Source organism: Gekko japonicus, unplaced genomic scaffold (genome assembly GCF_001447785.1).
Source record: "Gekko japonicus isolate JY-2015 unplaced genomic scaffold, Gekko_japonicus_V1.1 scaffold34, whole genome shotgun sequence".
In the NCBI taxonomy this organism is placed as follows: Eukaryota; Metazoa; Chordata; class Lepidosauria; order Squamata; family Gekkonidae; genus Gekko; species Gekko japonicus.
Genome location: NW_015173673.1, coordinates 1,665,253 through 1,691,767, shown reverse-complemented (window position 1 = coordinate 1,691,767; position 26,515 = coordinate 1,665,253). Strand labels below are relative to the sequence as shown.

The following is a 26,515-nucleotide window of genomic DNA, read 5'->3' as shown; positions in this document are numbered from 1 at the left end:
AGTGGAGGACCAGCTACTGCAGAATAGATAAAGCAGTGTGCAAAGAAAAACATTCAGCAATATGTAGAACCAGGTCTCTCTCTCTGTGTGTGTGTATCGAGTGGAGGCTCAGGCAATGATCCATATTATAAAAGCAGGGTGTTATAAGTGTACGTCTGTTTTCACATGTAAGACATTATTATGTGTGCATGGGCAAAAGCACTCCCATAGGGGCCTTTTTACTCAGCAGCAACCCCACAGCAGTGAGCCCCCAGATGACTTGGAATCTGCATAGCTAAGAGCTGTCCTTTCCCATAACAGTTGAGGTTGGGGGAGAGGGGCAGACAAGATAAGTTCCGTCTTATCTCAAGACCCTGCTGTCTATCTGTAGCTGTGCAAATGATCAATCTTCAGGACCTGAAAAGGCCTCATAGGCTGCGGTCACACAGAGCATTAGGCAAACCAGAGAGACGGAAGATAGGCGGATTTTCCGGGCGCGATCTCACCGCCACATCTGGGAAATGTAGAGCTCCCATGGCTCACCCGAGGCTTCACTCCGAAGATGCGCTGTAAAAAACTAGTACCTCCGAGGTACTAGTTTCCGGAAACCGCGGGGCATGGGCGGGCGTCTGATCGCGTTTCCGGTGGTAGTTCCGGCGCCTGCCCATGTCCCCTCACAAAAAGGTTTTTTTCCCCCCAAGTCTCCACGGATGCGCACAAGCACCCAACGGAGCATGCACACACTTTAGTTTAAAAAAAACCCCACAACCCCGTTTGCCCCGCGGCCCCGTTTCTTTGCAGCGCCGCAGAATTGTCCTGTGATTGGCACCTCCCCCCTAACCACGGGACCTCCACGGGACCTCCACAGAACGTCTGCTCGCGCAACCGCGCGTTATTTTGCCCCAGGGCAAACGGCCACGCTCCCCCCCCCGCGTTTTCCGGCCCGTGTGACCGGAGCCTTAATAAAACTATCAGTGTTCAAAAACAAGCAAAAAGAGAGAGATTTGATCTGTGTGACTGCCTCCGCAGCTGTTGGAACTTCTCATCAAACTCCAAGCCTCAGAGATGGTTTGCATATTTAACTTTTGGGACTCGTGCACTCAGGGATGCAGCTTGTCTACATATACAAGTAGGACCGCAAATCACTGCAAATATGATGCACACACATACTACTGTATTCGTCATGCTTCAGTTTCCACTGTTCTTTCACCTGATGGGAATCAAATGTATACCATGCATCATACACATTACATTATATCAGGATTTGGAAGGGGGATGTGCACAGATCTGCTACATTTCCAAGGGTACGCACCTGCACTAGCTGTAACCATTTTTTGTTAGTTCTGCAAGACACTTCCACTAGAGAGCATGAAGCCTTAGCTTCCTAAGGTGGGGCAACTTACTACAGACAGGCAGCACCTCACCCCATCCTGATGAATGAAATATTTAAGAAGCCTGATAACAGGGATCGTGGCACAGAAAGGCTACTAGTGCTATATCTTAAGGGAAACTATCCCAATAAAAGATGTCACTTAATAATTGACATCTCCTGCTCTTTTGATGGAGCCTCTAGACAAAGACCTGCCCCATGAAGCAGAGGACTCTACAGCTGACAAGTAATCACAGGCAATTAACCGCAGTATTGAATAATTACTTGTGCACCACACATTAAAGTAAGGCTCTTCTGCGGTGTGCTTTGAATATTCCAGTGAATTTGAATCGTGTTTGCATCCCAGGCGAATTCTCTTTTATTTAATATACAGGAGGTTTCTACGGTTAAGGAAAAAAATGCTGTATCAGTCCAGATGGTAGCTGTTGGAAATCTCAACAGCTTATTAGCTATGATTGATTTTAGCGATAGCCAGTTCCTCACTTGTTTGTGTAATCTTTTCTGTTGATTTCCCTTGTCTCTTATGGTAGAAGTATAAAGATGTGGAACCAACTCTGAAGATCAAAGAAGTGGATGGATTGGAGCTGGTGAAGAAGTTCTCTGAGGAGATGGAAAGCATGCTGCACAGAAAAGTAGAAGCTGTTGAGGTAAACCATGATTTGGTATTTTTGCTTCCATTCTTTCTCATCTCAGAGTAAGAGAGGAAAACAAGTCATGAAAAGGAGTTTATGCACCTATGCAATGGCTTATAAAGAGTATCAAAAGATGCTAAAGTGCATGCTGTGGTGTTCAATGTGTGGACCATGATTCATAAGCTCTGTTGTCTCAGAATCAAGTAGATCATGTAGACATTTGTTAGAACATGTGTATGTTGTTTTGGCACCAAGGTGACCTAAAGTGGCTACAGAAGCCACATGGGTACAATAAACCATAAAAATACAACAGAATTCAACAAATCACAATAAATACAAGATCAGAAATACAACACAGCTAATCTGTAGCAGGTTAAAACCAAACAGGAACCCATTCAAAATGTGCCCCCCAAATAAGAAAAATAAGAAGAAGAGAAGAAGAGATTCGATTTATACCCCGCCCTTCTCTACCCAAAGGAGTTTCAGAGTAGTTTACAATCCCTTTCCCTTCCCCTCCCCACAACAGACACCCTATGAGGTAGGTGGGGCTGAGAGAGCTCTCTAGAGAACTGCCCTCGAAAAAACAGCTCAGAGAGAACTTGCGACTCACCCAAGGTCACACCAACAGCTGCATGCGGAGGAGTGGGGAATCAAACCCGGTTCCCCCAGATTAGAGTCCATGCTCCTAACCACTATGTCAAACTGGCTCTCCACACCAAACCAAAAGATCAAAACAGTCAGCTAGTAATCCTTGAAGTTTTTACCCCCCTCTAAACAGTTAAAAAAAAAAAAGGTTAAGGGGCCTTTGACTCTATTTCGAGGAGCTTACTCTGGAGGAAACTTGATCAGGAAATTGTATACGGCTACATTTTGTCAGATTAGATGCCCTCCCTCTGGAAGGTTTACTTGAAGGATTAATATAAGTAAAGGGGTTAAGCAGGGCTGTATTTTGGCCCCTTCCCTTTTCAGTCTTTTTAAAAATGACTTTGCCCCTTTTCTGTCTTCAGTTGATGGACACAGGCCTAGACTTGGGTCTATGCACGATGCACGTTGATGATGCAGTCCTTTTGTCATCGACTCGTTTGGGGTTAAAGCGTTTACTTGATCGCTGCTATGAATATTGTGCTGCCAACTACCTGGAGTTAAATTATGAGAAGTCCAAAGTAGTGGTATTTTCCAACTCCTGGAAGGTTCATGACTGGAAAATCAATGGTCATACCTTGGAACAGGTCAAGGTCTTTAGATATCTTGGTGTTCATTGGGTATGTCACCGAAAAACAGCAACTAATACGGCCAAAGTAAATGAACAATCAAACTAATCATTCAAAAATCAGCACCCTGTTCATGGCTGGCAAACAGGATGTGAGCTGAACTGGCAGGTGTGTGAGCATCTCTGGCTGTAATGCACAATGCTGCATCAGGACTGGACTTTGGAGAAGAAGTCGAGTTCCCCGAAGCAGGCATCAGCTTGCAAACCATATTGAGCACAGTGGGAGTAAATATTCATAGATTAAAGTTACACTTGTGTGTTTATCTGTGAAAATGGTGAGAGGAGTGCTTCGCATTACTATCTTTAGGGGATAGGCCAGAGTCTTGAAATAACCAAACTGCACCATGGACTTTGTACAGTTGTTAATTCTAGCCTGATTTCCAGTCCCAGCAAGTCTGCCAAGATTAAATTTATTCGTGATGAAGAGTTCCTGTGGATTCCTGGCATTTCTCCCTGCTTTTAGAATCAGTCCCTGATGCTCTGACGACTGCAGGTTTCTGCCTTCCCAGTTCCCATTGTTAATGTTACTGCAGTCAATTTCCACTCCATTTGTCACCATCTGAAGTCTACTGACAAACCAATAGGGAGATGGAAACAGGAAAAGAACATTTTTGGAGGTATCCCTGTAGGCTTTAAAAAATCCCTATAGGGTTATCTTGTGCATTATGTCCTCTCTACTATCCTATTGGGCCTCGGAGCAGAAGTGACATACAGGATTGATGGCTAGAGAAGTCAAAGAGGACACTAAAATTATTTTTATACATTGTGGCTTCTGGAGCTGCAGTTTCCAGAAGACCTTGGGAGGGGGGGGAAGAAGCAGTATTTCTCCACATTTGCAAAATGTAATTTCCCCCACCCATGCAGTTGAAAAAAAAATCCAAGTTGATTTTACCATTGTTGGGGGGAAAGTACAGGTACTCGCCACCCCCCACCCCCCAAACAGAGGTAAAAACATCTTTGAAGTAGAGATGGGGGGGGGGGATTATTCTTCCCTACTCCTGCCCAGTTCCCACTGAAAACTCAACTTGAAAAGCTGCAGTCTCTAAAAGAAAATAATGTCTTTTCAAATGGTTGCAGAATTACACATATTGTGTAGTTCTGTGCCAGAAGAATTAGTGGAAGCTTAAAAGGGACCCACTGCGGTGTCAGTCCTTGTCCTTGTACCAGAGGCGACCCTTCTGGAGGACCATTTCTCTGTCTGCTGCATTTATGACCTACTTTTCTTCTGTGGAACATTCAGGGTTCTCAAGTAGTCTCCTATCTAAGCTCTGGCTGGAGCCCAGATCTAGCTTGCTTCAGCCAGATTGCTGTATCTCAGGAATGTAAAATCAGCTGTGCTGGATCAGACAAATGGCTCATCCAGTCCAGCATCCTGTTTCATACAGTGGCCAAACTGATAATCTCAGGAGGACAGCAAGCAGAGCAGAGAAGCCAAAGCCGCCTATTTGTTGTCACCCATCTCTAGCATTCAGAGGGTTACTACGTCTGATCATGGAGGTTCCATTGAGTCATTGTGGCTAATAGTCATGGATGGACTTATCCTCTTTGAATTTATCTACCCACCCCCCTCTCGCCTTCTAGCAATTTCCTAGTTATTCCTGAAATTGAGGACTGTGGAACAGATATTCCAAAATTTAACCCTAGCTATTTGGCCACTATCCCCATTGGTTTGAACTAGGTTTGAATAGAACCATATCTGTATTAGTAGCAGTAGTCATATTTTTCTCTGACTCATTCCTGGAGCATATATTTAAAATTGTAAACAGTATTTTAGGTAACAGGCAACTAAAATGAGCTGTGCCTCCTAGAAAATTTGACCTGCAAGGTCTCTTCCAACTCTAACATTCTATGATTCTAAAGTGGCTGGGAAAAACCTAGGAAGTGTTCCATGTTAAGTTAAATCCACTTGAAGGAAAATGACGCATATTTATGCTCTGCCCTGTTTGATAACCAAAATATTTCATTTGTTTTCCCTTTGCTGCAAAAATATCTTGGTGTGCAATGATACAGGCTTAGTTTTGACTTCCGTAAACAACGTATGTTAAAATCAATTGCATATGGTGACGAATCTGAAAGAGAAAAAAGCTATAGTCAGAGTCAGATTACATATTACATGGGAGATAAGTGATTGGATCTCCCAATATTTTCTTTTTTAGTGAAATGCCCTGCAGGGAACCAGTTGGATTAGAGAAAAGTGGCAGCAAGGCATGGAGAAAGAGGTTAACTCAATCTGTTCTGTTTTCCCCACTCAAAATCACCCCCAACTGCTATTTTTCCTTTGTGGTTTGGAGGGGATTCTTCTTCACACGCACACTCCACACAAATAATAGCTTGGGAAGTGAATGTGTGACATTGACTGGGAAAATAGCAAAGAGGAAAAGGTTATACAGAAACCTTCATCACAGCATCCATGTTGCACATTAAAGATAACGTTTATTTTTATTTATCAGATCAAAATTTAGGATACCTTATCACAGAGACCTAATCACAAATTTTTGGGATACCTAAACTTTGCTTTGATTTATTAGAGTATCTGATTTTGTGACATTTATGTTCAACCAAAGTATTTTGATTAGCAGTGTGTTACAAAAAGATGGGGAGGTTTGCTCCATGTATATTTATTTCATATATATAAAGTTGACAAAGTATATAAAATGGCCATTTATTTGATTGTGTTTTAATAAAAACAAGCCAGGCTGTTCTTAGTTCAATAGATCCATAAACAGGGCAAAGCTTATTGTCTTTACATCCATAAATACTCTAAGAAGGGCTTTTTGGCTGTTTCTCATAAGAGTTCCATTTGAAAAACGACAAAATGCTTCAGTGCACTCTTAAATTTATTTTATCTCTATAACTAGTGCACACTGTAGCTCTCAAAGAATGTCTAGGAGATGATTAGAACTGACCCTGCGAAGCTGTGCATCTAACCTGTGGCATGGAATCTTGCAGAAGGAAAAATTTGCACAGGTTCTTAAAATTATAGAGCACAGCAGAATCTGTACTCTTCCAACTCCCATTATGAACCCCAGCAGATTTCTTCCCCCTGTATTTTTAACAGCTTCATGAAAGGAAAATTTTTAGCAACATCATATTCCCATTGTTGGAAACACTGAATCTAGCATGTGCACAGAGGCTGATTCTGTCTCAGGAAAAAAACCAAAAACAAAGCTAAGATCTTGCTAAACAATGGCCAGGCTCTTTTTGTAGCAGGAACTCTTTTGCATATTAGGCGACACACCCATAATGTAGCCAGTCCTCCAAGAGCTTACAGTAGCACCTGTAAGCAGGGGTCATTTCGTAGAAAAAGAGCTAGGGGGTCGTCTAATATGCAAAGGAGTTCCTGCTACAAAAAGAGCCCTGGACTATTCTAACTATTTTTCTCTTGAGTAATGCTTTTCAATAGTCTCCTCTATTGCTTCCCACACTGGTGTCTCATTTTCCTTCTGTAATTTTTTTTATTTGATTAGCGATTGGTCGAAGCAGCTGAAGATGCTGATCTCTACCATGCGTTCAATGCCTCACTAGTGGTAAGTCGTATTTTTATTCAGGAATATTAATGCCAGATCCATATCTTCCAATACCAAAGGCTTAATTTGTGTGTCTTAAAGCTCTGAGGAATACTGGACTAGTTTAACTTTCATATGGACTTAGATTCAGGTTTGGTCTTAGAGGTGCCACTGGACCCAAACTTTGCCCTGTTTCACATGGACTGTCAGCCGTAGGAGCAGCCTGTTATCCAAAGCCTAGTTCTGATAGTGGTGAAACTTAGTCCACACAGAAATTAAATATCAAGGAGAAGAGTTCTACCTACTGTTCTCTCTGACAGCCAGTTTTCTATGTGCAGTGAATGTCTTTTGTGTGTGGAACATTAGCGGTGCCATCCTAAGTAGTTACACCCTTCTAAGGCCATGGACTTTGACAGACTTATTTAACCCCTTTTTGTCCCAGTGACCGGGTTCCGTAATCTAAGGTTATGCTCATACCCAGTGTTTCAGAGATTCTAACACAATTTAATTAAACAATGCAGAGAACATTCCAGAATCTAAGTGTTATGTATGTGGACCGCCACCAGGGGCCTGTGGCTAAAGCAGGAGCTTGGTCCCCAAACACAAAGGGGACCTAGGATTCTAGTCCACCTTGAGTCCACCAATAGCACCCTTGGTGGGAAATTCAAACCCTCCTATGGGGACAGAGGTGTGCCGGGTGGAGTGTATATAGTTGGCCTTGCAGGGCCGTTTTTCCTTGTCTTGTTGTGGAGTACAATAAACGCATCTGAACGCATATCATAGTCCGAGTTCTCTATGCATCGAACCCAGTACTTTTCAGTCAAAATGTCAAAATGGTTCATTAACAACTAGCACAAGCTAAGAGTCCTATAGAAGACGAGAGTCCTGTTCACAATCACCCTGTACAGGTTACATCCGCCCTGTACAGGTCACAGCACAGTGAGTTCTTCTGTAAACTCTAGGCCTTGATTATGATCCAAGATACCACAACTGACCTCTTCAACAGACAGGAGTTCTTCCCATGAAGATCACGGAGGAAATCTTTATTCTTGCTTTATTGCCCTAGGAGCAGTTCCTCTATCCTGCCATTCAATTAACTGGCCAGTAAAACAGTAAATCACTGTGTACAATTAAACTATATTTGTTAGTTTTTATATGCAATGTTTAGAATTCAATTATTAACAAGATTACTATACGATTAATTCTTTAATGGACAGATTTAATACATTTTCAACCCAGTTTTCAATTAGAGGTTGCAGAACATGATTTTCAGAACTGTCAAACTATATTTTGAGAGGAGCAATCTTAAATAAGTAAAATTTTGGAACTTGTAGGTTGTTGATCTTGGGCTCGTCCCTCTCTCTTTGTCCTACCCTATTTAAAGGGTGCTTGTGAGGGTAATTCCTTGGAGAAGGATGGGGTAGAGATATTAATGAATAAAGAGTAAGACAATTCACTGAGAGTTCCAGCCTTAAGGAAAATTAGCCAGAAGTCCAGGGGCACTTTGAAGACTAACAGATTTTATCCCAGCAACTGTTTCCATGAGTCAGTACTCACTAATGTGTGTCTAATGAAATGAACACTGATTCATGAAGCTAATGCTAGAATGCATTTTATTAGTCTTCATGTCACTGGACACCCGTTACGTTTTGCTGTGAACAGGCTACCATGACTACCTCTCTGGAGTTACTAGGTGCATGGACAAGACTAAATTAAAAGACACCACAGTGGTTCAGAAATAGGCATTTCGAAACCATACAGCATTTATCATTTTTCAAAATGCCTTTATCAAAAAGGGTTTTGGGGAAACCAGTGAATAATGTTTGGATGAATGATGGCACTTTCCACCACCACCATGACAGTAAACATGGCAGGGTGCTAAAAGAGACTAAGGAATAATGTTAAGGAAGTTAAGCTAAGTATTCATGGTAGGTAGGTAAAAGCTTTTGAACCGTCCAGGTTACAGGTGACTGGACTTTAAGATGTTTCTGTAGGTTATGATGAAATCACAGATTTTTAGAAAAAAATTATTTGGAACCCCAACAGAAAATGTGTCAGTGCCACCAGTTCTGGAAGAACAGAACCAACGGATTGAAATTAAATCAAAAGAGCTTTCGGCTAAACATTAAGAAGAACTCCCTGGCAACAGGCTTCCTCGGGAGCTGATGGGTTCTCCTTCTTTGGAGGTTTTTAAGCAGAGGCTAGATGGCCATCTGGCAGCAATGCTGATTCTGTGAACTTAGGCAGATCATGAGAGGGAGGGCAGGGAGAGTTGCCTCAGTGCTTAGTTCTCATGGCCTTTTTTTAAAAACCCAGGGAAATGCTAATTGCCACTTTGGGGTCAGGAAGCAGTTTTTCTCCAGGCCAGTTTGGCCAGGGATCCTGAAGGGTTTTTTGTCATCTTCAGGGCATGGAGCAGGGGTCACTGAAGGTGTGGGGGAGAGGTATTATTTCCTGCCTTGTTCAGAGGGTTGGACTAGATGACCCTGGAGGTCCCTTCCAACTCTGTGATTCTAAGACTTGCTTTGGCCCTGGTACAGCTGTAAGTTTTTGCTGCAGAGAGAGCCCTACTATCCCCCCCCCTTTTTTGCTCCTTTACTGATATTTACATCTGGCTCCAAATTCAAGGAGGGTTTTTGCTTTGGGCTTGCCTTTGACTTGTTTCACAACATTTTTTTAAAAATTATGGTTGCCATAGGAGACATTTGAAAAAGCCAGTGCAAAGAAGGGGAAAGAGCTACAGGGCTAGCCTGTCAAAACTCTTGAAACAAGAGACAGTTGCTTCTCCTGAGACTGGATAAATAGTGGTGACTGAGGAACCATGGCAGAATTCACTGCTTAGTATATGTATGTATGTATGTATGTATTTATTTATTTCATTTATACCCAGCCCTCCCCGCACGCAGGCTCAGGGCTGTATGTAGATGACAAGATTAATGATTTAATCCATTGTGCTTACATAATTGAAAGCGCTGCACTGGCTGCCAATAGCATACCGGATTCGTTTCAAAGTGCTGGTTCTTACCTTTAAAGCCCTACATGGTCTGGGTCCAGCTTACCTAAGGGACCGCCTTTCCTCATATGTTCCCCCGCGAGCACTTCGGTCCAGGACCCAACATCTCCTGGTCAATGTTCCCTCTAAGCTGTGGAGCCTTGTGAGCAAACATTCTACTTTGTGAGCTCCTGGCATTAAAGTTGTGAGCAAGCGATTGGGCTGCTGCATAAATTAGGTTGCTCTGGAGCCCTCCTTCCTGAGCCACCAGGCGTATGAGTAGGAGCCGCCACTACCATCACCATTACTCCATCTTTACCTGGCCCTGGAGGAGGGAACACTAGTGTTCCCTGGAGCAGATGATGCTGAATAGTTGAAACACGCCATCTTTGAAATATCATGTTGAACACCTAGAGCACTTTAGTCTATAATTTGTTAAAAATGTTTTTGTATATTTGTGATTTTAAATGGTTTTATATATGTTTTGTATTGGCGTTTGCCTCCATGTAAGCCGCCCTGAGCCTGCATTGCGGGGAGGGCGGGGTATAAATTGAATAAAATAAATAAATAAAATAAATAAATAATGTTGTACCATGAACCCAGTTAGATCTTAAATAGTCTGTGTCAGGTCTGAGGCTATCAGAGATGAATTTATCACAAGACTGCAATGGAGATAGATCAAGATGGGTAGCCATGTTAGTCGGTCTATAGCAGTAAAAAAGAGCAAGAGTCCAGTAGCACCTTAAAGACTAATAAAATTTGTGGCAGGGTATGAGATTTCGTGATGAGCTTCAGATATCTGAAGAAGTGAGCAGTGACCCACGAAAGCTCATACCCTGCCACATATTTTGTTAGTCTTTAAGGTGCTACTTGTCAGAGTCCTACAACAAACAGGCTCAACAATGTTCCTTCCAGAAGGATCAGTTTATTGAGTTCAGTAGAAACAGGTCATCTGTGCATATAGTTTCTGTGTAAAGGCTAACCCCACAAGTGGGAAGAGGGAAGATATACTGTGTTTGAAGCGGGACCCTCTGATGGGGGCAAGCCAGTCAGAGGTGCAAGCCTTGTGAGCTTAAAGTAACAACTACAAGTTCCCAGGGAGTTGAGAGCGTGAAGCATCAAGGTCAGGCAAACAGATAAGGCGCAGTGAGAAAGTGCAAGTTAACATTCCAGGACAATAAGATGTTCACTTTACCGACTCCCTTCCCCCCACCAACCATGGCAGGCTAGCTGACACTACTGGACTCTTGCTCTCTTCTACTGCTACTAGACTACGATGGCTCTTAAAAGGAGGGTTGCCAGCCCCCCCCCAGCCACTAGCAAAGGATGGCGGGTAGGGTTGCCGGATCCAGGTTGGGAAACTCGTGGAGATTTGAGGGTGGAGCCTGAGGGGACCTCAGTGGGGTATAGTGCCATAGAGTCCACCCTCCAAAGCATCCATTTTCCCCAGGGGAACTGATCTCTGTAGTCTCAAGATGAGCTGTAATTCCAGGGGATCCCCTGGTCCCACCTGGAGGCTGGCTACTGAAAAGAAAAGGCAAAACGTCTAAGAGGCTTAGTATTGGGGGGAGGTTCAGAGGCACTAATGCATCAGGGCAAAATTTCTGGAATTTGCAGCACTGTATTTCATGGTGCTGAGATTCTGCAGAATCCTTTAGTATAGACCTACAGCCATTCTGCAAAAAACAAACAAACCCAAAACTAATCTTTGGTCCTTTCTGCACTAGACCTTAAATCCTGGTTCAACCCTGTCCCCGAACTTACATTCTACACTACACCCGAGTTCACCCCTGTAATTATCTCAGGGTATTTTTTGGTTCCACATTACATTGAGGTCACCCTGGTTTCACCCCACACTTGTCCCGGGATAAGCAGATGCTGTTATAACCAGGGATAAATGCAAGGTATTGAGTTGTGAGTTGAACTCTGATAAAACCAGGGGTGAGATTCAGGTGCGGAAAGGACCGTTGGAGCTATGCAATTAAAGTTAAAATGCCCTAAGAAGCACTCTTTTCCCATCAGAGTTGTTTTCCAGATATACAGAAGTCAGTAATTTCCAACAAGGCTGGGTACCAGTGTGTGAATATATATCAAAATGAACCTGTGTTGCAGTAGCCAAGAGGCTTTTCTGACAGCTTTAATGGTGGGACTATACATAGCTGGATAATTTAAGTGGTGTCAGGCTAACGATGCCTTACTGTGAAGAGGAAGTAGCTTTATTCAGGTGAATAAAGAGAGTTATATAAAGACTGATGCTTCATACTAGCTAATAAGACAGTGTTAAGGAAACTCTTAAATCTACTGTGACCGATTTGACACAAGAGCTGTGCAGCGGTCGCGCCTCCCTTTGCCCCACTTCTATTGGTCAATTTCCCACTTGAAGCCGCGCGTCCGCATTTTGACCCGCAGCTTTGCCCGATTTTCCCTGCGGTTTCGTGATCCTGTTTTTTGAGGATCACGAAACTGCAGGGAAAATTGGGTGAAGCCGCGAGTCAAAATGCGGCAGTGCGGCTTTGAGTGGGAAATTGACCAATAGAAGCGGGGCAAAGGGAGGCGCGACCGCGGCACAGCTCTTGTTTCAAATCGGTCACAGTAGATTTAAGAGTTTCCTTAACATTTTCTTATTAGCTAGTATGAAGCATCAGTCTTTATATAACTCTCTTTATTCACCTGAATAAAGCTACTTCCTCTTCACAGTAAGGCATCGTTAGCCTGACACCACTTAAATTATCCAGCTATGTATAGTCCCACCATTAAAGCTGTCAGAAAAGCCTCTTGGCTACTGCAACACAGGTTCATTTTGATATATATTCACACACTGGTACCCAGCCTTGTTGGAAATTACTGACTTCTGTATATCTGGAAAACAACTCTGATGGGAAAAGAGTGCTTCTTAGGGCATTTTAACTTTAATTGCATAGCTCCAACGGTCCTTTCCGCACCTGAATCTCACCCCTGGTTTTATCAGAGTTCAACTCACAACTCAATACCTTGCATTTATCCCTGGTTATAACAGCATCTGCTTATCCCGGGACAAGTGTGGGGTGAAACCAGGGTGACCTCAATGTAATGTGGAACCAAAAAATACCCTGAGATAATTACAGGGGTGAACTCGGGTGTAGTGTAGAATGTAAGTTCGGGGACAGGGTTGAACCAGGATTTAAGGTCTAGTGCAGAAAGGACCAAAGATTAGTTTTGGGTTTGTTTGTTTTTTGCAGAATGGCTGTAGGTCTATACTAAAGGATTCTGCAGAATCTCAGCACCATGAAATACAGTGCTGCAAATTCCAGAAATTTTGCCCTGATGCATTAGTGCCTCTGAACCTCCCCCCAATACTAAGCCTCTTAGACGTTTTGCCTTTTCTTTTCAGTAGCCAGCCTCCAGGTGGGACCAGGGGATCCCCTGGAATTACAGCTCATCTTGAGACTACAGAGATCAGTTCCCCTGGGGAAAATGGATGCTTTGGAGGGTGGACTCTATGGCACTATACCCCACTGAGGACCCCTCAGGCTCCACCCTCAAATCTCCACGAGTTTCCCAACCTGGATCCGGCAACCCTACCCGCCATCCTTTGCTAGTGGCTGGGGGGGGGGGCTGGCAACCCTCCTTTTAAGAGCCATCGTAGTCTAGTAGCAGTAGAAGAGAGCAAGAGTCCAGTAGTGTCAGCTAGCCTGCCATGGTTGGTGGGGGGAAGGGAGTCGGTAAAGTGAACATCTTATTGTCCTGGAATGTTAACTTGCACTTTCTCACTGCGCCTTATCTGTTTGCCTGACCTTGATGCTTCACGCTCTCAACTCCCTGGGAACTTGTAGTTGTTACTTTAAGCTCACAAGGCTTGCACCTCTGACTGGCTTGCCCCCATCAGAGGGTCCCGCTTCAAACACAGTATATCTTCAGCTGCGACCTGGTATGTAGGACTACATACTAACCGGGGTCCCGAACTGTTTAACTTGAGGGCTTTCATGTGGGCACTGCGAACCCGCTTTGAAGACGTAAATGCAGAAAACCGGGCAAAAGCCTTTTTGCGCAAGTTCAAACAAGGTCGCTGTTCAGTGAGAGACTATACTGCAGAGTTCCAGAATCAAGCCGCGAAGTTACGCGATTGGCCAGACAAAGTTTTGGTAGAAATGTACAGAGTAGGTCTGAATGCGGAGATCAGAGAGACTGTGTTACGTTCAGTGGACCCAAATTCCTTGATGGCGTGGGCTCAAGAAGCGGAGAATGCGGAGAGCCGCCTTCAAACCATCAGGCGTGACATGGCAGCCAGCGGAGGGAGAGGGACCCCGAACCCTACCTCGAAGCCGAAACCAGCGCGTCTGTCGGACGCGGCCAGAGACCTGAGGATGAAGATGGGACTGTGCCTGAAATGCGGGGAAAGGGAACCGGTCAAGGGAAGGACAAGCCTACGGTGCCGGCGCCGAAAGGGACTTGAACCAGGTTAGGGCCAATGAGCCCAGTTCCCGCTGGCGGGAATAGGACTTGCAAATGCGCGCCCATTTCATGGGAACATAACAGTTCTACACAATCAGCACAGGTTCAGTTCACAGGCTAGATACCCATAACAAGCTGAGCGAAGCACCGACTCCCACCACCAGCTGCATGACCTTGGCCAGTTCCGCAAAGTACATAGTAAGCATAAAGAAGCAAGAGGATCCAGGGGGGGAAGGGCAAAAGATGTGTTAAGCAGGTAACACCAGACATAATGGCAGCTAGCTGACACAACCATATTATGGTAGGCATTTGACAGTGAATCTTGTTACTAGAGGGAACAAGATGGGAGCTCATAAGAAATCCAGTGGAAGGGGTAGAATACATTCTTTTCAAATTTCCTTCTTGCACAGACTGAAATCTCTAATTCTAAGGTCCTGCATATTGTTAGGGGCTTGAGTTTGAGTTGTCCCATCTTCTTTCCTTTCCCCATTATCTTGTGTGGAACTGTAGTCAGAATGCTCCCATGAGGCCATTTGGGGTAGGTTTTGTTTCTGCTTGGGGAGTGGTAGTGGTTGATTTTAAAAGTAATATTTTCCTGCACACCTGGGGAATCTCCCAAGTGTCTTGTAACCCCTGTATTATATGACTGTAGGCTTGTTTTGCTGCTTTTGTGATTGTCACAAGTGATCACCTTAATGAATAGTTATAATGGGGATTCCTACTGCATGTAGAAACACCTGACTTTATTCTGAGATAATATTTTGTTATTTGCTATTAGCCACAAGGTATAGACACTATGTCTGGGGCAGTGATACCCTGTATTTTTGGTGCTTTGGGGGGGGGGTCATGGTGGGAGGGCTTCTGGAGTTCTGTCCACTGGTGGACCTTCTGATGGCACGTGGGTTTTGGTCACTGTGTGACACAGAGTGTTGGACTGGATGGGCCATTAGCCTGATCCAACATTGCTTCTCTTACGTTCTTATAAACTACTCCCTGCTAATAATGTGGTGCATACATAGTGTTACAGAAAAGGGTCCAAATTGCTTGATACTTTGATGATCACATCTGTCATCATGATACAGCTGCAAAGATGATGCTTTGGTTAATAAACTGGGCTGTAACCATGCATTTGCATTTAATTTCTTGGACTGAGACCCCAGTTCACTAGTTCAGTATTTGAGCCAAAGGCAAACATAGATCAAAGATTCAATTAGCTACCAAACAGTAAGCTATCTGTAGGTGGAGAGTCTAAGCAGGAAGCTGGTGCAGAGGTCAGCGGTATGAGAGTGCTTATAGATACATACAGTGTGCATCATTCATCCCAGTTAAGCTTATCCTTGCTATTCAAACTTTGGCTCACTGTAATAAACCCCCCAGTGTGCTTCTTTCACATCTGCAAGCATCCAGTTAGCAAAACTGCCAATTACCTAGCCATCTTCTGTTGCCAAGATAGTTTGGAGCACTAAAATTCAGCTATATGTTTCACGAAGCCATCAACATTAAATCCAAGAGGATATAAAATGAGTTTGTGAAAGTAGGTCAGTGAAATCCATCATCTGCAGTGCTAGCGCAGCCCAGGCAGGTGATCTGTAATGTACTATACTTTAACTTCTTTATAAAAGTATATAAAGGGGTTAGGGCTGTTTAGCTTGGACAAATGACAACTGAGGGCAGTTCAGCACATGATAGAGGTCTACGCAATTATGCATGGGAGAGAGAAGATAGAGAAAGAAGTACTTTTCTCCCTTTCTCACACAATACAAGAACTGGTGGGCACTCAGTGAAATTAATGAGCAATAAGCTTAGAACATATCAAAGTACTACTTCACCCAAAGAGTCATTAACACATGGAATTCACTGTTGTGGGAAGTGGTGGCAGCTACAAGCGCAGACAGCTTCAAGAGGGGACTGGAGAAACATTTGTAGCAGAGGTCCATCAGTGGCTATTAGCTACAGGGTTTAGATGGAACACTATGACTGGGGCAGTGATACTTTGCATTCTTGGTACTTGGGGGGGGCAGCAGTGGGAGGACTTCTGGAGTTCTGACCCTGCTGGTGGACCTCCTGATGGTACCTGGGTTTTGGCCACTGTGTGACCCAGAGTGTTGGACTGGATGGACCATTGGCCTGATCCACCATGGCTTCTCTTATGTTCTTACATTCATATCCTCCAGGTTTTAAGAGCACATTCAGTGAAGAACAAGACTTCTGTGTTTTTATGAAAATCAGTGTGGAGTAGTGGTTAGAAGTGGATGACCTGGGTTCAACTTACCACAAAGCTCCCAGGGCCATCTTGAGCTCCTCCTTCACGTACATCGGGCAGTGGTGGGGAGTCAAAACTTGTATGTTGCCATGAGCTCTGTAGAGAAAGATTGACAAGTGTTATATAGATCATTATGTAGATGGGGGAATCCAGTTGGCACAGTTTTTCTCAACCCTAAATAACAAGCTGCTCCTGCAAAGTTCTCAGAAGTATTTGGCTGGCCACTGATGGAGGCAGAGCTCCATGTATTGTATATAGATTTGTTATTTATTTTGTTTTTATAAGAAATGTGTACCCTGCTATTCCAAAAAAAAAGAAGGTCCCAGGCATCAGACAATTATTAGATAAAACTATAAATAAATAATACAATAAAAACTAATAATTTTAATTGCTGATTTAGTTGCTTTAATGATGTCTTGCTGTTGTTGTTTTGGTTGGTTTTAATGGTTTTAAGCAGAGGCTCTTCTACTAAGCCACAGCCCCTGCACTTGGACTGATCCTTCAAGGAATCCTTATAGATTTAGTCGCTTTGTGATGCTATTCAGTCTAATTCTATTGATTTTAATGGGCTTCAGCTGGATTAACTTTGCATAGGATTTGCAGTGTTGGTCATTTTAGCAGAGACAAGCCATTAATTTCATATGGAATTTTTGTGTGTGTTTGATAAATCAGGCATTTTTTACTCACCTGACATTCCTGGTTTGAATTAAATCCAGTAACTCTTCTATCCTTTGAAGTCGAAGCTATAGACACAGTGTGGTGCAGTGGTTAGAATAGGGGTGTCGAACTCATTTGTTATGAGGGCCAGATTTTACATAAATTGGATTTTGTTAGGCTGGGCCACGTGTGTCATAAAATGTAATGCCCGGTAGCAGAGATATAAACTTTATAAAGGACACAGACAAACACAATTAAAGATATTATAGCAGCTATTCCATTGGAGCCCCACATTAGGAGTGTGTGTGTTAAAACTAATATTTCTCTGCAAAACTGGAGTCCCTTGAGTTTGCAGAGCTCTATATTTCAAACCTGGCTGGTCCCAAACCTCCCTCCCCCCTTAAAATATAAACTACAAATATAAATGGTCTGCGCCTAGGATCCAGGGTAAGATATGAACTCTCAGTCTGGGGCAAGTGATGCACTGTATTCTTGGTGCTTGGGGGGGGGCAACAGTGGGAGGGCTTCTAGTGTCCTGGCCCCACTGCTGGACCTCCTGATGGCACCTGGTATTTTTGGCCACTGTGTGACTGAATGTTGGACTGGATGGGCCTTTGGCCTGATCCAGCATTGGCTTCTCTCATGCTCTTAACATTGAATGGCTGAGCATTGCAAGCTTCTCCCCCCCACTTTAGGTCTACTCAAAGTGGCAGTGGCTCTCCAGGGTCTCAGGAGGTTACAGCGTGGTTTCAGGTAACAATTTTGGGTGTCCTCTTCAGCGCTTGTTCTGCTATTATTCCATTGGAGCTCCACATTAGGAGGGTGTGTGTGTGTGTGTGTGTTAAAACTAATATTTCTCTGCAAAACTGGAGTCTCTTGGGTTTGCAGAACTCTATATTTTAACCCTGGCTGGTCCCAAACCTCCCCCTCCACACCCTTAAAATGTGCCTGCCTAAACAGGAAAGGTGGGGGAATAGTGGGATTTTGCAAAGACAGTTTTTTTTTTAAAAAAAAGAAGCACGAGGATCACAGCAGAAAAAACCCTCCCCCCCCAGCTCCTACCTGTGATGAGGAATATGGAGGCTGGGAGTGGTGGCTGGGAAGTTTGGCAGCCCTACCCTCTGCTTCCTGCTCAAAGACAGCCCTGCCCTCTGCTTCCTGTCCTCAGAGGCAGCCCTGCCCTCTGCTCTTTATATTTCTAGGCAGCTCAAAGCTGAGAAAACCAAGGCTGGGCAGGGGAGGGGGGAAAGAAGAGAGCCCCACTTCCGGGCAGGATTAAAGGCCTGGGCGGGCCTGTTCCGGCCCACGGGCCATGGTTTTGACACCCCTGGATTAGAGTCCTGGACCCAGGATCAGAGAGACCCAGGTTCAAATCCCCATTCTGCCAGCTTCCTTGGGCTAGTCACACATTCTCAGCCTAGCTACTTAACAGGGTAGTTGTCAGGATAAAATGGAGGAGAGAAGAACTATGTAAATTACTTTGGGCCCCCTTTGAGGAGAAAGGTGGAGAATAAGTAAAGTAAATAAGTACCTGAGGACCAAATATGAAGGTTGTACTGAAATCTGTAGTGCACACCATCTCTGTAATTTCTCTTCATCGACAGTTTGACTATTACAACGCTGTTAAGATTAATGAAAAGGATGAAAACGATAATTACGTGGAACTCGGAAATGAATTCATTCTGGAGCCTAATGAGCACTTCAATAACCTGCTGGTGAACACAACGTACAGTGACATACAGCTTCCAACGAATGTCTACAACAAAGGTACAAGCACTCCAGCCTTTGTTCTGTTGTAAAGTCTGCCACAAAAATGGCAATTGAAGTAACAAAAGGCAAAGGAAATTGGGAGTGCCAGGAGATGAAAGAGAGTGGAGATGAAGAACAGCTTCTTGACAGTAGCATTTAAAGGCAGACATTAGCACGTGACGGTGCTGATCTTCATGCTGTGAACAGCTTTACCTGCTAATTCCTGTATAGGAAGCTTCTGTTAAAAGTACAGCAACATGCCAGAATTCCCACCCTCCCTTCTGACCTATTGGCAAGAACAGGTAGAGGGGAGAAGTGAGACATGGTCATAAGTTTACTTTTCTGTGTAGCTGTGGGTATACCGGATGGCAGGGTTTCTACAAGATTCAGCATTTGTGAGTATTTTCAGCTACTATTTAAAAACAAACACTCAAACGACACCCAGTTTAGCATCTCCAGTTGAAGAAAACTGGGAAAGATTTGTGTCTGAAAATTTGGTATCAGGGTAGCAAATATTACGCTACATGAAACAATCATTTGATTCAATATAAGGGAGCGCCATATGCTTGTATGTTCTGTTTCTGGGCCAAAAGACTAAAGGAAGAAGTTTGATAAAGTTGTGATACAGTGGGTAGAGCTTGTTGGTGCTTCTTAACTCTTCCCTGCTTTTTATGCCTTCCCTGTTTATTAAAAAAAACCCCACGCATTACAAAACAAAAATTTACTGACCTGCCTTTCCTGTTTCTTTACTCACTCTTTGTCATAGACCCTGATATTTTGAATGGAGTCTATATGTCTGAAGCGCTGAATCCTATTTTTGTGGACAATTTTGAAAGAGATCCAACTCTCACTTGGCAATACTTTGGCAGCTCTACAGGATTCTTCAGACTTTATCCAGGTACAAGATCTGGTTCCTATTTGGTCAGAAAATGAAAGTCCACTAGAGAAAAGGGTTTGACTAGACTAGAACTGAGAAACAATAAGCTAAACATGGCATATGATGTATAGAGTTGCCAACCTCCAGGTGGTATCTGGAGATCTCCTGGGATTACAACTGAGCTCCAGGTGACAGAGATCACTTTGCCTGGAGAAAATGGCTGCTTTGGGAGGTGAACTCAGTGACACTGTACCCCACTGAAGGCCCTTTCCCCCCCAGACCCCACCCTCCTCCGGCTTCACCCTCAAAATCAACAGGTATTTCCCAACCTGGCAATCCTAACGATTCAGTCCATTTTAAGCATATGTAAGGCTGGGATTGCATGTACATTTTCTCAGGAGGAGGCCTCATTTAATTTTGTGAGACTTGCTTTTGAATAAACATACGCAGGGTTGAGAGTCCCATTGGTTTCCTTGGACTAGTTATATGGACATCTAAATGTTTCCCACAAATCAGTGGGACTTAGAAACTTTAAAATTAGATTGTGCCCATTTTCTGGGGATCAGGCATGAAGGTTCAAGTAGTAATTGCATTAATTATTTTAAGGGCTTCCCTTTAGTTAGTAGTATCCCTTTTCTCTCTGGGTCATCTTTTCCGGCAGCATTTTATGTTGTTTATTAGTACTATATGCATCTATTGATCAGCTATTTGACTGCAGCGTTTAAAAACTGTATTGAATGGGGAAGTCACTAATTAGTCTTGTGGATCAGATCCTCCTTCCCCATCTTTGCTGGGGAAAAGAAATATGGATCTCAAAGGGAAAAGAAGAAGAAGAGAAAAAGAGATTGGATTTATACCCCGCCCTTCACTTGAAGTCTCAGAGCAGTTTACAAACTCCTTTCCCTTCCCCTCCCCACAACAGACACCTTGTGAGGTAGGTGGGGCTGAGAGAGCTCTTTCCAACTGTCCTTGAGAGAAGAGCTCTGACAGAACTATAGCTTGCCCAAGGTCATCCAGCAGTTGCAAGTGGAGGAATGGGGAATCAAACCCGATTCTCCCAGATTAGAGTCTGCGCACTTAACCACTACACCAAACTGGCTCCCAGCTATATACCCCAGAACAAAACAAAGAAATGGAATTAGATAAGCATATGGAGCAGAGGTCCATCAGTGGCTATTAGTCACAAGATATAGATAGGGACTCTGGGGCAAGTGATGCTCTGTCATCTTGGTGCTTGGGGGGGTCAACAGCTTCTAATGTCCTGGCCCCACTGGTGGACCTCCTGATGGCACTGGTATTTCTGGCCACTGTGTGATACAGATTGTTGGACTGGATGGGCCTTTCGCCTGATCCAACATTGGCGTCTCTTATGTTCTTATGTTTAAGAATCCAGTAACAACTTGAAGACCGGGGATGCATTCAGATGGCTCTGTAGATCCGCACGAGGCACGGGTGCCTCATCGATTTAAATCTAATGTCCAGACATCAATATCTGGGAAACGTCCGTCTTCCGTGAGCATCCCGTTTTGCTGCACCTCAGAGCCGTACTAAAAAGATACTACTTTAAATCTGGAGTTTTCGGTTCTGACGGGCCACTCACGGACTTTCCACCGTTCCAGTGCCCAATTAAAAATGGTGCCTGTTTGGGATGGTCTTATGTCTTGATTCTGCGCATGCGCAGATAAACAAGGCCGCAATATCATGCCTATGCTCATGCGCAAAAAGTTTTTTTTAAAAAAAACCCACTGTGCGTGCCTCCTTCATGCCGTCTAGACAATCCACAGCGGAAGCAGCGCGCAGTAAGGAGATTCCCCAGGGGATGTCTGGTTGTGCGAGCATGGATTAAAAAGATAGAGATAAAATTTGAGCCGGCATAATGGTGGGATTAGCTGTCTGTCTGAACGCACCCTAAGAAAATGTATTCCAGCATAAGGTTTCTATAATCAACAGCTGGAGAAGGGAATCAGAATTGTTGTAGGTGGGCTTACCCCTTGATGTCCACATGTTGTCCGTCTTGCCTTTCCTAGACAGGTAAGGCGGGATATAAATCAAAACTAATAAATAAATAAATAAATAAATAAATGTTTATTGTTCCTTTGCATATAGAACCTACATGTTTACATGTTGTATATTGTAGGTTCTGTACATATGTGTAAATTTAGACTATAAACTTGTTGAAACTGGATACACTATTCTATACACTGCTTTATAAGCCCCAGTGGTACCAATGTTGCTGTATAAGGAAAGAGATCTTGGAATCATAGTCAACAAAGTGTTGAAAATGTAATCTCCTGTCAGCATTAGGAATTACTAAGAAAGGAACTGAAAAAACAAAACATGGCATATTCTTAGCAGTTTTGGCTGCTTGATGTCAAAAATTGAGTAATAAATACAACTTTATTGTACAGCTGTGAGAAGGACCTATTCAAAAGCATGAAAACTTTTGATGACATAGGAGGCCATGTATTCTAGCATGCACCAGATCCTTGAAAAAAAAAATTTTGGTTGTCTCCTCAGGGATAAAATGGGTACCAGATGAAAATGGAGTCCTCTCCTTTGACTGCAGAAATCGAGGCTGGTAAGACATTTTGATAACCTTTATCCTGTGTTTCAGGTGGGTAGCCATGTTGGTCTGAAGCAGCAGAACAAAGTTTGAGTCCAGTGGCACCTTTAAGACCAACAAAGTTTTATTCAAAGTATGAGCTTTTGTGCATGCACACACTTCTTCAGATACATTGAAACGGAAGTAACCAGTCCATACATATATGTAGAGAGTGAGCAGCGAATTAGCATACAACATAATGAAGATATTTTAACAGATGCACACGAAAGCTCATACCTTGAATAAAACTTTATTGGTCTTAAAGGTGCCACTGGATTCAACCTTTATGTTGTGCTGTCGTTGTTCTGCATCTTTTCATCTGCCATATTTTGGAGATACTGGCACACATGGGCTTCCCGCTGCACTTTAATATGATTCGAAGGAACCTGAATGGAAAGGGTACATGCCTTGCCATGCATTTTTTTCCAGTGGAGGATGTAGATGCTCCACTTTTCTTGCTGACCCCACCCACCTGACCCCTGCACATCCTTCTATATCTGTGCATGGGGCCCACAAGCATTCAAGCAATGTGTATGTAGGTTGTGTCCATGTGATCTGCACTCTACAAAGATACAGGAAGATTTTACACATGCACAGCTGCATAGGATCTGTGCAGAAGGTTGAATAACATCTGTAGCAGGGCTGACGTCAGCATACTTTGAGGTGGGACAGCTTTGGGGACCCAGAGCTTCTGGTGGGGACCACTGCTGCTAACTTGCAGATCCTTCCCTCACCTACTTACTTGTGAGCTTTCCACCATTCATGCTGCCAGCGATACACACTGTCCACCATAGTAAGAGAAAAGGCACTGTGGCATTTGTGAACAGGGGTAGAAAGAGGGCACATCAGGGGATGGCAGAAGGACGCATGGGCATGCAGTCTGGTGGGCATTCTCTAGCCAGGGCCCTCCAAAAGCTGGGACTGGCCCTAATCTATAGGTTAGGGCTCAGATCAAACAAATGCACTCCAGAGCAGACTTACCCCCTGAATTTGTTCCACCTGCTTGGGCTGTGCACAGACTTAGCGGATGCTGGTTATAAGAGTTTAAGTACTAAAGTTGCCCTCTTACCAGACTGCTGAGTTCAAATCCAGTACAGAAGAGGGCAACTCAGATGATTAGGGGGTTGGCACACCTTCCGTATGAGGAAAAGCTGAAGAGTCTGGGGTTGCAGTCACATGTGCCAGAAAAAAGGGGGGGGGAAGCGAGGCTATTTCCTCTGGAGGAATTTGACCCACAGTTGCATGATCACACCTCCCTTTGAAGCTGCCGGCGCAGTCCGTCAGTGTGTGATCAGATGCATCTGCGGGTGAGTCGGAGGGTTTTGTGCCATTTTTCCCCATGTGCTTAATCGAGGGATTGATGAATCATGCCCATGTGCTTAATCGAGGGATTGATGAACCATGCCTTTGCACCGAGGGCTCCCTGTGGAGTTTGCAATGATGTGCATACTGCAAAGGGGAAAAAACAACAACGGCATGGAGTTGGGATGGCCAGATCAGACCATCTCGACACCATGAGAGCGCCCTGGAGAGATCAGACATGGGAACGTCTGTCTGTGGCCCGTTGCAACCTGTTTACTACCAGATTTTCCCCGGTGTCTTTTAACTCCGCTTCTGCGGTGGAGCAGAACGGGTTGCCGATGGCTGTGGGGTGCTTCCCAGATGTTGTTGTTTGATCGCACCCTTTAAATCCACCCAACATTTCCACCTATATCAGGTCTAATTCTGCGTATGATCGCAGCCTGGGACTTTTCAGTTCAGAAAATAAACAACTAAGGGGAGGACATGATAGAGGTTTATAAAATTATGCATGGGGTGGAGAGAGTTGACAAAGGGATATTTTTCTCCCTCTCCCAAAATACTATAACTTAAGGGCATCCAATGAAGCTGATGGGCAGTAAGTTCAAGATGGACAAAAGGAAGTACTTGTTTACACAGAGAGTGATTAAAATGTGGAATTCTCTGCCAGAGGATGTAGTGATGGCCACAGAAACAAGCAGCTTTAAAAGGGGGTTAGATAGGTTCATGGAGAATAAGTCTATCAGTTATTACTAGCCATGGTAACTGATTGGAACCTCCATGTTCAGAGGCAGTAAACCTCAGAATATCAGTGCCAGGGGGCAGCATCAGGGGAAGACCTCGGCCTCTATGCTCTGTTGTTGGCCCTCCAGAGGAACTGGTTGGCCACTGTCTGAGACAAGATGGTGGACTAGATGGACTATTGGTCTGATCCAGCAGGCCCTTCTTATGTTCTTATTATTTATTATTTATTTATTTATTTATTTAAAGTATTTTTACGCAGAGGAAGCCAACCAAGACAATGGGGGGGGGTTTGGAGCCCCTTCCCTATGAGGAAAGGCTGAAGGGTCGGGGACTTTTCATTTTAGAAAAGAGATGGACGGGGGGAGGGGGGGGCGTGATAGAGGCTTATAAGATTATGCATGGGGGGTGGAGAGCGTTGACATAGAGACATTTTTCTCGCTCTCCCAAAATACTATAACTTAAGGGCATCCAATGAAGCTGATGGGCAGTAAGTTCAAGATGGACAAAAGGAAGTACTTGTTTACACAGAGAGTGATTAAAATGTGGAATTCTCTGCCAGAGGATGTAGTGATAGCCACAGAAACAAGCAGCTTTAAAAGAGGGTTAGATAGGTTCATGGAGAATAAGTCTATCAGTTATTACTAGCCATGGTAACTGATTGGAACCTCCATGTTCAGAGGCAGTAAACCTCAGAATAGCAGTGCCAGGGGGCAACATCAGGGGAAGGCCTCGGCCTCTATGCTCTGTTGTTGGCCCTCCAGAGGAACTGGTTGGCCACTGTCTGAGACAAGATGGTGGACTAGATGGACTATTGGTCTGATCCAGCAGGGCCCTTCTTATGTTCTTATGATTAGTCTTTCCCACTCGTTGCGCTGGATATATTTAGGGAACGCTAAATTCTATTTAAGCTTCTTCATTTTATCACTATCACTTTAGAGACAGAGAATGCTAAATTTGCTCCCTGTTCTTCAAGTATGTATACATTTTTCCCCTAATGTATCTATTTTAAAAAAAAGGCAGAAGCCAGACACAAGATAATAGCTCTGGAGGGGAATACAAAGTATGCTGGCAGAAATGAAGAATTATGTTGTGCATTACTGTGCTAAGCACCCTAATTAGCATGCATATAAAACATCTGCAGCAACTAGAAACCACTCTTGATCCATAGTAAAATTTGTACCAACCATGGCTGAAAAAAAGGAGTTTTTAAAACCTATTATAGTTTCAAAACTCCCAATGCACGTGCGATATAAAATCCTCACGTTGTTCCCAAACGAACATGATAACTTTGTAATAGATGGAACCAAAACCAGATACACAAACCTTGAAGCTCTTCCCAGGTCAGAGGAGTTATGTTAAATAAGCAGTACAGTTTCAGTTACATCTTGGAGAGAGGCATTGCAATTGCCAAATTTTTTTAAAACCTATTATAGTTTCAAAACTCCTAATGCACGTGCGATACAAAATTCTCACATTGTTCCCAAACGAACATGATAACTTTGTAATAGATGGAGCCAAAACTGGATACACAAACCTTGGAGCTCTTCCCAGGTCAGAGGAGTTATGACAGTTTCAGTTACATTTTGGAGAGAGGCATTGCAATTGCCAAATTAAATAGGAGAGGAACTCATACTGTCTTGTGATTTTCCATCATATCCTTAATATCAGCCATTCATAATTTCTTCAGTCTGGGCTTCCATGGTACAGTCAGAATTATCCTCCCTTTCTCACTTGCATGTTCATTTTGTTTGTATCGCTTCACTTTCCTGTTCCTCCTCAGGTACATCCAGGCAGCAACGTCACCCAAAGATATTGTGATTGTTGTAGACATCAGTGGAAGCATGAAGGGCCTGCGAATGACCATTGCAAAACACACCATCGTCACCATTTTGGATACACTGGGAGAAAATGACTTTGTCAATATCATTGCTGTGAGTGCAGTGCTTTCCTTTGTTGCATCATCCTTTCCCAGAGCGAATAACCAGATATTTAGTGGCTTTGGATAAGGACTTTGAATTGTCAGTTCTCACCCCATCCAATTTGCTTTCAGAAAGCCTTCATTCCCTAGTCAGCTGCAAACAGTTAGGGAAAATGCCCCCAAGACCTCTCCATGCAGTGCGGAAA

General features: G+C 43.7%; 1 protein-coding gene across 1 annotated transcript in view; it reads left to right on the top strand.

Annotated features, from left to right (window-relative positions):
* The window catches only part of CACNA2D4 (calcium channel, voltage-dependent, alpha 2/delta subunit 4), a 251,208-nt gene that overhangs the window by 33,327 nt on the left and 191,366 nt on the right, over positions 1-26,515 (top strand). Inside the window, exons 4-9 of the mRNA XM_015422870.1 lie at positions 1,900-2,016; positions 6,739-6,798; positions 18,725-18,887; positions 19,636-19,767; positions 22,264-22,324; positions 26,172-26,322. Of these exons, the coding sequence (XP_015278356.1) occupies positions 1,900-2,016; positions 6,739-6,798; positions 18,725-18,887; positions 19,636-19,767; positions 22,264-22,324; positions 26,172-26,322 (684 nt within the window). The remainder of the gene's footprint in view (positions 1-1,899; positions 2,017-6,738; positions 6,799-18,724; positions 18,888-19,635; positions 19,768-22,263; positions 22,325-26,171; positions 26,323-26,515) is intronic.